The sequence below is a fragment of the Centroberyx gerrardi genome, chromosome 16 (genome assembly GCF_048128805.1).
Source record: "Centroberyx gerrardi isolate f3 chromosome 16, fCenGer3.hap1.cur.20231027, whole genome shotgun sequence".
Lineage (NCBI taxonomy): Eukaryota > Metazoa > Chordata > Actinopteri > Beryciformes > Berycidae > Centroberyx > Centroberyx gerrardi.
This window is the reverse complement of record NC_136012.1, coordinates 6,903,884-6,917,620: the sequence shown is the minus strand read 5'-3', so window position 1 is coordinate 6,917,620 and position 13,737 is coordinate 6,903,884. Positions and strand designations below refer to the sequence as shown.

Below are 13,737 nucleotides of genomic sequence, written 5' to 3'. Positions count from 1 at the left end.
TTACTACTAATACAAATACTATTACTACCACTACTACTACTGCCACTACTAATACTACTACTATTAGCACTAGAACCAGAGTTTGTTCAGTGCTTTGCAGGAAACTGGCAAAACTTAAAACAAAAATTATAATAAAAAGAGAGGAATCCATAAAACTACGGGGCTTTTGGCAGAAGCGGGTATTCTTTATCAAACATGCACAGGAGAAATGCTGCTAGAAGAAAACATGAGGAAGAGTCCAGCACCTAACAAAGCTTACAGCACAGAAACATTACACAAATGATATGGTCTGTTATGCGATATAGTAGGATGGTTAGGGTGGGTGGCTGTGTGTGTGTGTGTGTGTGGTAGCAGAATAGCGATTGGTATGTGGGTGAGGTTGTCAGAGCAAGATTCTGAACAAAAATGTGTGTGGAGTGTGAGTGAGTGAGAGAGAGACGTGTGTGTGTGTGTGAGTGTGTGTGGTGCATGGTGTGTGGTGTGTGTGTGTGAGAGAGAAAGTGGGTGTGCATGTCTGTGTGTGTGGGTGTGTGTGTGTGTGTGTTACGTTCCACGGGGGATATAGCCGGTGGATCGCTCGCAGCATCTCTAGTCCCAGCGTCCCTGTGGATATACATGTGTGTGTGTGTGCGTGTGTGTGTGTGTGTATGTGTGTGTGTGGTGTTCAGTAGAGTGGGCTGCAGTGTGAATGGGCTCATTAGCGGTAGCAGAGTAACACATGGCCTGGGGCACACACAGACACACAGCACACTCACACTCCTTCTCTCACTGTCTGGCTCTCTCTCTCTCTCTCACACACACACACACACACACACACACACACACACAGTCACACACCAGACTTGCATACTAATGCCCTCAGACTGTGAGCACAACGGGCCTCATTTATAAAAGATTCTTATATTCTTATGCACCAATTTCGTGCATACAACAAATTCCGAGCAAACGGCGAATTTATGAAAAATTGATCTTAACACCGAAATCAGCTGTTAACATGAATTTTCCCCAATCTTCTGTGGTAGAACAAAGGCTAAGACGAACATTTTTAAAATGATTAATTAGGTGGCATGCTCCCCTAAGATGCCAACACTTACAAGACAATAATGAACCGAAGCACAGTGCTTAACCCTGTGATGAATGGGCAACTGTTTGTAGTGATGGAAATGGACAGTATCACCTTCAGCAGGGATAGGGACTAGAAAATGGAACAAAACTACTTGGTACTGCAATTCATACTTCTGCGATAGGTAAGATGTTTATGTAAAAATACACTATTATCAGCCTAAATCACAAAGTGGGTCTGCCACAGAGAAGAGTGTCTCATCTGGTGTACTGGTGTCAGTATGGACACTGGTGGGAAACCAGACACACAGCCACCAAGAAGAAGAAATGTTGGCCCAAGGATTTGCACAGTTTACTGACGTCACATTACATGACTTCTGGGCAGAGGTGTGACCAAGTCAATTTTGCTCGAGTCCCAAGTGAGTCTCAAGTCTTGAGGCACAAGTCTCAAGTCAAGTCCCAAGTCTAAATGTGGATTACCAAATCAAGTCCATGTCAAGTCCATGTCATTAATGTCGAGTCTCAAGTCTAAATGTAGAACAGCAAGTCAAGTCAGAACAAATCAAGAGTCCAGAGCATGAGTTTGATTTCTATAATCAGTTTCAACTTCAATAAATTCAGTCATTCCATACAAATTCAGAAAACAGAATTTAAATTCAGTCGTCTGCTGGAACAAATCTCATCACTTTCAATCTAAGTCATTTACACAAACACAAGACCTCAAGTCAAGACTTTAGAAACCTTTTCAAGTCATCAAAGTACAAGTCAAAGTCAAGTCCTAAGTCTTCTCTTCATGCATCAAGTCAAGTCTCAAGCAATTAAAATTGTGACCTCTGCTTCTGGGTAATGAAGTCCTTCAAACTTTCAAAAAATTCAAATACTTATCTCTTTCTGCCACTTTGGGCCACCAAAGTGCAGCTTTAAGTTCGTCAGCTGGAGTAGGTTCGTACATATTTTCCATTAAATCTGCACATTAGTTACACATTGCATTTTAAATTCCAGTGCTATAGTCACTTACACTGTACCTGCCCCTGATGTGCTACCATCTCAATCACGCCCCTGACCTTAACTGTGCTTTCATGCAGCAAGTAGAGAAAATACCAAACCAAAACTAACAAGCTCATATGCTATAGACTCATGCAAAATGGATAGATCTTTGTGTTGTGTGTGGAGCAGCACCACACAGCACAGAGATACAGTACGCAGTGTAAATAAATAAACCACCAAAGCAGAACGTAATGACAGTACAGAGATCGGTCATTTGTCTTACCTTAGGGCTGTGCCTCTGGCTTTGGGCTTGTCAGACACCTGTCAATACAAATACACACATACACACACACATAGACACACACACAGAGGAAGAGAGAGAGAAAAAGAGAGCATTCTTTACTCAATATATTCAATTGAAACTATGCTTACGTTTACAGTTTCACGATGATTGGTTATATTTTACAGTCCCTATAGTTAAGGATTGAATGTGGGTTCATTTTTATTTTGCTTTTGCAGAGACGGAGCAGCAGCTGAACGCCTTACGAAGAAGACAGGAAGACTTATGAAAAGTTGTGATGAATGTCAGTGGGTGTGTTTATTGGCTGGCATTTAGCTGCCTGATCACGTTCATGTTAAACGATAAATAAGAGGCTGTTCAATTTAAACAATGGCGGGTTGGTATGGCGTGATCGATATATTCATGATAGACAGTGGGGATGAAACATGAATGATGAAACATGGCTGTGTTTTTATAGAATCACTAATCCATTTTGAATTTATCAAATCACTTGACAATTGATTAATTAGATTAGATTAGATTAGATATTAATGATCCTCATGGGGAAATTGGGCCGTTGCAGCAGCAAGAAGTAGAAATACAGTAGAAGAAGAACAGGATATAAATAGAGCGAATGGAGGAAATATATAAACTTATTCCACTGACAATTCCAAAACTAAAAAAAAAGTAAAGCCGAAAAAGTATGAATGAAAAAACATGATGTATAAAATAGCAGCAGTAGTATCAGCTGCAGCAGGATTTATTGAGACTGAAAGACAATGTGAGATTTGTGCGTTATGAAGAAGTGTAGAGTTGTGAAAATTTTTAACAATTATGCACAAAATTTCATCTGTGTCATTTGGCTGCGATGTGAAATACAGATGAAAAACTACAGCTCACTGCCCCCATTCTTATCGTTTTAACTATATTGTAAATCAATACAACTTAAAGACGCTATCTAGCTTTTCCCTTCCACCCTTTTATTCCTCCACTCCTCTGACCTGCACTTCTCATCCCTCCATCATCTCTCTATACCTCTCTCCTCTCCTCTCCTCTCCTCTACGGGAAGGCATGGGGTGATTAAGACGGCAAGAAAACCCTTTTATCCCCCCTCTCTTGTCTCTGCTTCCTTCGCCCCCTCCCTCCCCTCCCCTCATCCCTCTGTCCTCTCTCTCACCCCGCCCTCCTCTCTTCCTCTTCCCCCTCTCTCCCTTTCAGCGGCAGAATGGGCCGATTAAGTTCGTCAGTGAAGCCTTTCCTCCCTCCCTCCCCTCTCATCCTCTTTTCCTCCCTCTGTCAACTTCGAGTCTGTCTTTTTTTTTTTTTTTTTTTTTTTACACAACTACATCAATTACAATAACAACACAAAAATAGTAAACACAACCTCGCTAATATACGGCCGGTTAGCTCATCTTCAACCGCTGGAAACCCAACAGCAATTAAACTGAATTACTGGAATCAAAAAGGGCCGTTCTCTCTCTCTCTCTCTCCCCCTCTCCCTCTCTCTCTTCCTCCCTCCCTCTCTCCCTCTCTCTCTCTCTCTCCCTCTCTCTCTCTCTAGGAATAAGGTGATTAGCTGGACCAGTGAAGTTTCTGATAGATCGATGAGTAGCTCCAGGCTACAACAACAAGCCTCTTCAGATCTTTGGCTTTGGGAGACTTGCGGGGCTCAAGGATCGGATCTATCTGTGAATATATTTAGCTAGCTTGGATTTCAGATGCTTAAAAGCAACAAATACAGAACAAACAACCCGAGTGGGATTTACTCACACAATCTGGCCCGCAACGCAGGCTAATATTCGTGACAAAGAAGACTAGTTTCTACTGTTCAGACCTTTCGAGACATAACGGACTCGTCTCTCGCTCATGTGGGTGCGAGACATCACAGTGTATTGTGCATCAGACCCGGCAAACAAGGCTTTAAACGCCCCCGCACCATCTTGAACTGTAACCGAACAATGCAGCGAGCGCCCGTCTGTTTGGCGACGCGTCACCGGCGCGGGAGACAGCTTACAAAGCATTTCCAACACCTGAACGAGAGCCTGAAAATCCCGAAGAGCTGATGCAAGTCTTGCGCAGAGGTTGCACAGTTCAGATAGAAACGCAGCAGCTACTGTAGGGTTCTAACTGGTGCGGAACAAAGAGACTCTATATCCAAAACTTGTAGCATCACTTGGCCCCTAGCTACAGTACATGGAAGACCTTTATGTCCCTTGTGAGATCTGACTGTCCCGTAGTGTAGATTCAAGACTAATGGTCATTTACTATTAGGGCCCCTAGACTGTAAAATGCCTGAGGAACTTAGACTGACAAAATTATTATCTTGTAAACCACTTCTTAAACACTTTTACAGTCTTGCTTTTATGTGATGCTTTGGATTTTCCCACTTTTAAATCTTGTGTTGTTTCTCATGTTTTTAATATTAAACTCCTTTCTCTTTTTTATATGTTGTGCTATTCCTTTGTAAATTATGCTTTAAGCTTCAGTAAGGTCGATATAAATGAAAGGCTTCATTGGGATTAGTATGCATTACATTCAATCTGCATTTCTTAGGTGTATCAGTGGCCTCTACATACAGTATTCATGACCAAGTTATGCATTAATACTATTCTTTTCTTTCATTCTTAAATTACAAATAAAAAATCAAGGTCTGTTACAACATTTAAGACTCAAGAGTCTTAAAGAATCTCAAAGATGCTTAAAGAATATCTCCAGGTTTAATATGCACTACAAGGACTGGGTTAGGCTCGCATGGTAACACTGGTGTATGTGAGACAGCATGGTGAATCATCACAGATCTGAGAATGCTCTTTTTTCACACTCTGAGGAAAACAAAATCAGATCTACAAAGTGATGTACTTTGTCCTTGAACTGAAGAAAAAATAAAAGAGCTACAGCTGGTTGAATGTTGCTATGGTGTGAAACAAAATTGTGAGTAATTGTCATTTGAGAGAGTTTCCAAAACCCTCTCACACAATTCTATGGTAACTGTGCAACTGCTCAGTGTGAATATTGGCCAATAAAGTTATGTGAATAATTAAATAGATTAATAAATGTGATTTGCGCAACTGTGAGGTTTTTATTTGTTCTCCAATTTAAAATGACTGACGAGTCTTTCCTGAGCTATAATTTCCCCATTATGTAGAAATTAAAATACATTTGCATTAATTATTTTGTGCTAGAGACATACTGCTAGGTCTATGATTATATAATCAAACAAACATCATCAGAAGCACACACACAGCAAAGCCAATGATGATCTGAACAAATAAAGGGACAGTATCAACTAAGCACACAGGGTGAAAGTACCATAAAAAAAAAAAAAAGCATAATAGCATAAAAAGCAGGCTTGAGCTCCTTTAATTAAAGTTGTACTTCATACCCAGTCTGGTCTGTTCTGACCCTGGTGTCCCAGTGTCCTTGTCTTCTCCACAAACATCAAAAAACTACTTTTTCAGATTCTACTTATTCATAAACCGGTTTTGGCCAGTACATATTTAAACCAGCCCAAACTGTGATTTGATGTAGAAAATTATATGGTTTAAACACTGCATATTTTACATGTACAGATTATGTTTAAATTTGTGACCCGACATGGAAAAAAAACACAGACACAATGTGGGAGTCTTTCATAGGTCACTGATCTTTACATTTAATTATGGAATCAAAAAGTATGTTTTGATCAGCATTTTTGAATGTAATATACATTAGGCCTCCTGTAAAGATAAAATGAGCCTGGTTCATGGTGTTTGGGACTTGCTGATTTGAGTTTATATCTTCAAGAATGAGTTGTTTTTAAGCTGTATAGCGAAAAATAACCTCCAGTGACAAATTCTCAGGTTTCACACACAGGTGTAAGAGGTTCACAAGGGGCCCGGGTGCAAGAATTGCTTTGGGACGCCCCGTACCCCAACCTACCCACGTCACAAAATGGACTGAATTCAATGCAATTTTGTGAATAATGTGCACTAATTTTACACAATTACATTTTACAGTGAATATAAAATTGAAACTCATAAGGATCATTTTAACATAAGCGCTGATAAAAAACACCTTTGCCTTTATAAAATGGCCACTAACCATTAATTCAGCAGCGCTTTTCAGATGTCTAGTAGGGAGTGAATGAAATATAGAAATCATTTATCATAAGAGAGCATCAAAAATACTATGGATCAACCTATATTGCATAGACTGACGAGGGAGAAAAGTAACATCAGCTAGCTAAGATTAGCTGGAAAAAGCTAGATAGCAAATTGGCTGGCATTAGCACTAACTTGACTATAATCCATATCTAGGTTGTTGAAACAATGTAGTTAGAAGTGACCTAAAGGGTACATTTATTAATAACTTACATTTATTCAATTAACTATTGTAATACAATTTGATGATTGAAGCTGTATGTTGATGCAAGGACAAAAAAAACATGCCCATGATACTTAGCTTGAGACTGCAAGATAGCAGAGACACTTTACAAACTACACTCATTAGTAATTCACATCTGAATGCCAGGGGGGCCCATTTTGTATTTAGAGGGCTGTGATGGGCCCCCCCGCCGTCTCGGGCACGGGTGCACCCCTGGGATTTACCCCAGTGGTGTCACATAAACAGCAATATATACAAGGATGGAAACAGCTCAGGAAACCTGTCTAAATAGTTTCGCCGCCCGCTGAGCTGTGCCACAGTATCCGATAGACGCAACTGTTCCCCGCTGCGCTGGGCATTTTAACTAGCTGCAGCGGCACTTTCATATAAAGACGGGGCTTTTAAGCTTGACTTTACTCCGACCAAGGTGATCTGTCATCGCAACCTTCACCGCTTCATCCAGAGAGAGAGAGAGGGAGAGAGAGAGAGAGAGAGAGAGAGAGAGAGGGGAGAGAGCGTCGGGAGGAATCATGCAGCGGTAATTGGGTTGCTATTTTTCTGTCAGTATCCAAAGTCATTAGGAACACCTCTCTCTCTCTCTCTCTTTCCCTCTCCTCTCCTCTCTTCCAGTCCTTCATCCCTCCCTCTCTCCTCCATCCTGCCCCCCCTCCTTCCTCTACTCTTTCTTTCAATTCCCTCCTCTACCCTGTCTCTTTCCTCTGTGCCAAAAACATATTCATCATACTCCTCTGCTGCCCTCACAGCGCTCTGCTACAGCATACTAATGACAGTGTGTGTGTGTGTGTGTGTGTGTGTGTGTGTGTGAGTGAGAGAGAGAGCCTGTCAGCATGTGTACATATTTATGCGTGTTTGTCGACATACATGTTTGTGAGTGTAAGTCTGCATAAGTATGTGTACACTGTATGTGTTGGCATGCATATGTGTGTATAGGGGCGCATGCATGTCTGTGTACTTGATTATAAATGCATGCGTGTGTGTGTGTGTGTGTGTTGTATCTTACTCCAGGCTATAAAAGCTTGATAATACACCATGCACTCATTTGCTATAAGCCTGTTAACAGCATGCACAGAAAAAATGCCATTGAATTAATCTCTCTCTCTCTCTCTCTCTCTCTTTCTGTCTCTTCATCTCTTTGTCTCTCACTCGGTCTTCTCTTTCTCTTTCAGTCTCTCCCTCCCTTTATCTTTGCCTCTTGTCTGCGTCTCTTGTTATCGGTCTGTCTCATCTCTCTTTGTCTTCCTCCCTCAATGTTTCTCTCTCCCTCTCTGTCCCACGAACTTACTCTCTTCCTCCTTGTTTCCCTCCCCCCCCCCCCTCTGTGTGTTTATTTCAATCATTCTCTACGTCTCTCTTGCGCAGTCAAAATAAAGAGAATGAGATGAACGAGAGATACAGACAGAGAGAGAATGTGTGTTAGAGACTTAGAGAGGGATAAAGACCGATTGCGATACAGCAAGAAACAGAGCAAGAGAAAAAAATGAAGATGAAAGAGAATTTGTATGCATGAGAGTGAAAAAGAGGGATAAGGAGAGAGACATAAAGAAGAAGAAGAAGAAGAAGAAGAAGAAGAAGAAGGAGAAGAAGCTAGAGGAGGTCTTATCCTCCTCCATCCCAACTATGCGTCCTAACGCTAAGAGGAATCATGGTCTCGATACATAACCCCTATGATTAAGGAAGCCACTTGCTAAAATTCTGAATGCATGCTAACTGTCTGTAATTATCAGATCTACCTTCACCATAATTATAATAGCAACTAAAATCACTATAAATGATCTGTTATCATCCATAATTATAATATCTAGCATCACGGTAATTATATAATCAAACGGCCAGTTTAAAAGGGGATGAGAGGAGTTGGTATCTTTTCATTAACAGAAAATATCTAATGGATAAATGCTGTTTGATGAGTACAGATATGTGTTTGCACAGTGGAGGAGGAACCCCACCGACTGCTTTGAATGCAACTCTGTTATCATTAGAGCCTGATAACAGTGATTAGAGGGGAGAGGGCCACCATGCCAGGACAAGGTCTAATGCCAATATTGAAAAACCGCAAGGGAAGAGACGGACAACTGTGTCCCTTACATGACAAAGTGACCCGACCTCTTCAATGAGCCAACACTGACTGAAGGAATGAATTAACAATTCAAAACGTGTCATCCCGCACGGATGATGCAGGCACCCCTCGGGCCAATCAGTAACAAGATGCAACATCCCTCCAAGGTTCATCAAAATCGGAGCTATAGTGTAGCAGTTACAGCCCTTTTTTTGACCTCATCAGGCCAGTCAGTGTGCTTTATAAACACTGATGAAGATGCATCATCCCTCCAGGTTTTATCAAAATTGGACCAGTGGTGTCTGAGATATTACCAAGTTACCAAGTAATTACAGCTGTAACTAAGTAGGCAAATACAACAGATTTTGTGAACAAGGCTTTTATTTTGAAAATAATAACTAAAAGGGTTTTTTGTATTGTGGCTGGCTTGACACTGGTCAGATCACAATGAGCGTTTAAGCTGTGAACAATTAAAGTGAATTTCTAGTAAAATATTGCCTTGACTGCTAGAAAGTACACAATTAAACTTAGGCTATTGCTAATATAAACCTTCAGCACCTACAAGATAAGTGATGGTCAATAGAGAAGGTGTTTCTAAGAAAGTGTAGCCTAATTCTGTAGCAATTATGCAGTTAAACTCTGTTCCCATCCTAAACCTATGACAACTACAATGTGGTTACTTGAACTGACTTGTAATACCAGAGTTTTTTTTTTTAGGTATTACAGCTGTTTCTAAGTATTTACCTGCTTAAAGAGCAACTAAACCCCAAACCCCAAAATCTGTGTAAAGCCTGATATCGAATGGTGGAAAACAGTGCACTGAAATTGCCATCTGCTATTGGCTGATCTTTTGTGCCAGGTGATGTCACCACCTGTTGTTATCTGTTGAAGGTGACATCACCTGGTATCAAAGATCAGCCAATAGCAGATGGCCAGTTCAGTACCCTACTTTCACCATTAGATTATACATAGAGATTTGGGTTTGGGGTTTAGTTGCTCTTTAATTACAGCTGTAATGACTTGGTAACTTAGTATTCTTGCTATGTATTTATATAGTAAATACCTAGTGCTTGGATGGATGAAATAATAAATGAATGAAAGGATAAAAGAATGGGAGAGTGAATGGTTTCAGCAAAAATGGGTTGAATGGATTGATGGATAGATGGATGGATGAAAGAACAAATATGTAAATGTAGTGGAAATCAATGCAATGTAAATGAATGAATGAATGAAGGACAGATGGATGGATGGATATATGCATAGATTGATGGATTATTGAGGGATCTCACCTGTTGCTCAGTGTCTTCCTCATCGCTGCTGATCTTCAGGTCATCCTCCAACATGCTGCACGGAGAGAGAGGGAGAGAGAGATGTTATTGCCGTGAGCCATGATCTGTCTGCTTGTGAAACCTCAGAAAACCTCAGAGAAGCCTTCTTGGTAAACTGGTTAATTACACAGCCAGAGCGGCGTTGGCTCCCGCTGGGGAATGAGGAAGTGGGGCAGCGGACGGAGCGGTTCGCCGACAAAACTCTACCAGATGTTCGGTGTTTTGGGGCTTCAAGAGAGAAAGGACAGATTGTTATTTCACCTGGAAACTTTCGCTCTTGACAGCCGCTGACCTACGGCCAGGAATTCCTTGGAAACAAAGAAGAAGCGCTCGGTCGGGATCCGTCCCTTCATCAGGACTGCAGACATTTTGGGGGCCAGGGCTTCTAACTAGAAAAAGGAACGTGCCTGCTGCGCCGCTTCCTCTATTAGTTGTGTTTATTTTGTTCAGTGTTAGTCGCGGAATTCCAATCAGCCAATATGGGCCTTTTGCAGGGCATGAAAAAAAAACTCAGTGGCATTCCATATGATTTTGATCACTGGAAATGTCCCTGTAACTTGTGTGTGTAAGCATCAGCTGATAACATGACCTCCCTCCACTCAAAACCACCTCACCTGCTCCATACCACTCCATTCCCTCAGTGTGTGTGTGTGTGCGCTGCGCATTGGCAAGTTCACGTGTTATTGCTTTATATAAACCCTCCACACAAACTACTGTTATTTTAAGCTGGCACCGCTATTGTTATGACAGGAGAATCCCCTTAAGGGATTTTTATTGCCTCACAAACCACTCTTGTCAGTGCTTGCACTGCTAAAAAACATTCCCCAGTGTTGTGGTGTTTTCAAATGGGACCGTGCGAGTTGTGAATAACCGGAGCACAATAAGAAAAGCTTTTGCAGATAAGGGCATAGTGCGGCGCGCGGCGATGATAGATATGTTTGAATGAATGAATAATGGATCCATATTGAATTTCATAAGAAGGGACAGATGGGGAGAGGGAGATAGCGAGAAAGATGGAGGTGATAATGATGGGGGGGGGAGGGAGAGAGAGAGGGAGAGCAAGTGACGGAGAGAGGAGGCAAGCAGACGAGGGGATGGAGAGAAGAGGGATGGAGATTGAGTAGAGAGAGAGGAAGGGAAGCATGGAGGGGAGAGGAATAAAGAGAGAGAGAGAGGGAGAAATGTGTTCAGAGCATCACCAGGACTGCATGAGGACAGAGGCAGTCAGATATAAATGAATTATGGACGAAAGCATCCGTGACGTGCGGAGCTTAGAGCGCCTGGCGTCAGCTCAGGCAAATCTCTACAAGGTGCAGATGCTCTTAATTGTCTTCATAAAACTGGATCTCTTTATACGGCCCTTTTTATAAGGCTGAATGCCATTACTTCTGGAAGTTTGTTCGAGAGGATGTTAATATTTTCCGAAGCCCAATCAAAGCTCGGCTAATGACTAATTGCTCAACGCCGTGCTGCCGGGAGTTGCAGATGCGCGTGCACTCCGACTGCAAAAACAAAACACACGCATAAATCTCTCGCTCGGTCGACCGGCTTAGCAGACAAACTCTCAAGCTGAGCTGAGTTTTCCTGCCAATGTCTCCGCATTCAAGTCCACACTCAAGACGCATTTATTTAGATCAGCCTACACCATTCAACTTTCTTTCCTGACCCGTTTAAAGTGGTAATCCTCTTATTTTTTTATTTAGCCTCTGTAGTTTCTGTAGGTGGCGCTCTTTTCTTTGTCTGTTGTCATGGTGGCTATCGCTGCTCATGCTAACTACCCAGTTTTTCTTCTGTTTATTCCAAACAAATTCACAAAGATCTAATATACACACCTACATACATGTGCACACTTGTAATAAATTACAGCAAAATCCCTGCGTAAATCTGCTAGTAGACTGTAAATTGTTTTTTGGCAGTATTGTCAGGGGATTCTGGGTGAACCACAGCTATGATTGAATTCTGAAGATTGTTGTGTTGACTGGTTCTTGATAAATCGATTGTAAATTTGTAAAACACACTGGAATGTGACGATTCTTTGTGTAAACTGCAGGAATATATTTTTTGTAACAGAGGCAGTAGGATTGGTGTGAATGAAGCCATGCGTTAATGCATGACCTTACAGCCAAAAGGATGAACCTTTGTTTTCAACATGGGCTCTTAGCTAAGCCTTCTTATGCACTTTAGTTGCTGGCTATTCTCACTCATTCTGTGCCTCATTACTGCAGGTACAGGTTAATATTTATATTGTAAATAGAGTTATTGCAATTTACATCTGAATGCATTAGAACTTATAAAAATGCACTTTACATTGTCCAACAGAGTGCATTAGAGCTTGTTAGATGTGTTAGAAGTGGTAAGATTTCATCCATTGATTCATTGATTCATTGATTCATTGATTCATTGAGTCATTGATTCACTGAGTCATTGATTCACTGAGTCATTGATTCACTGAGTCATTGATTCATCTTTGTCTTCTTGTGTTGTAGTATTTGCCTTAAATTTGACTTGGTGGTGACAAAGCATCAAAGTTTACATGTTTAATGATATATTCCACCTATTGATCTACACTGGGAATTGAACCCCTAGCCCTGGCAGTGTCAGTGCCTTGCTATAGGGAATTGAACCCCTAGCCCTGGCAGTGTCAGTGCCTTGCTATAGGGAATTGAACCCCTAACCCTGGCAGTGTCAGTGCCTTGCTATAGGGAATTGAACCCCTAGCCCTGGCAGTGTCAGTGCCTTGCTATAGGGAATTGAACCCCTAACCCTGGCAGTGTCAGTGCCTTGCTATAGGGAATTGAACCCCTAACCCTGGCAGCGTCAGTGCCTTGCTCTACCTATTGCCCAGCTCTGCGGCTACAGCGCTCACTGATAACAGCAGGGACCGTAGTTTCCTCTCAGGGTTGAGTCTCTGTCTTGCTCAAACCCTGGAGTCCTGTTCCTGCCGGCGGGGGAGACAGCCGCACTCCCGCCTGAGCAAGCCCAAATGCTGAAGCTGAAGGATGGCATTTCAACTGGAGGAGGGAGTCTTACTCACTTCTTCCGCTCTGCTACATACATGTGGCTGCTGATGTGTATCTGAACATCACGGGAGTGGGGAATGAAACCGCGCTCCTCGAGCAGGAGGGTGTGCACTCCATGCTGTTAGGCGTCTCCACTCCAGTGAAAAAAAAAAACCCCACTTCAAATTCCCTCCATTTTTTTTTTGTTGCTAATTTGCCGTTAAGGTGAAGCCTATTTGAGAGGGATTATTGTTGAATGACTTTTCTGTAATAAGCCCCAATTTCAATTGGACCTCGTAAACATTCAGCTAAGAATATACCAATTAGTCTCAACAGCACAATTACTCTTAAATAAGATGAGGGAGGCCTATTCATTATCCTGAACATTTAACGCTATTGAGCATCACAGGGAAGAAAAAAAAAGAGAATAGGCTAATGGTGGCAATAAATTAGGCTATGCATTGTTTTTTAACCAATAACAATTATTTCAACCTTATTAACAAAGTATCCTTTATGCTTGAATAAAAGATGGAAAAAACCACACTTCTGAGCATGCCATAGCAATCAAAAGAAATGTGCCTATTGACTGGAAAACAGTGTAATAAGCCTCATAATGCACAACAGACATCATCCTAATGGAGA

At 41.6% G+C, this 13,737-nt stretch overlaps 1 protein-coding gene across 1 annotated transcript in view; it reads right to left on the bottom strand.

Annotated features, from left to right (window-relative positions):
* Positions 1-13,737, bottom strand: part of aff2 (AF4/FMR2 family, member 2) — a 121,812-nt gene that overhangs the window by 31,482 nt on the left and 76,593 nt on the right. The window contains exons 9-10 of the mRNA XM_071927121.2: positions 10,058-10,112; positions 2,333-2,370 (exon numbers count right to left, since the gene is read on the bottom strand). Of these exons, the coding sequence (XP_071783222.2) occupies positions 2,333-2,370; positions 10,058-10,112 (93 nt within the window). The remainder of the gene's footprint in view (positions 1-2,332; positions 2,371-10,057; positions 10,113-13,737) is intronic.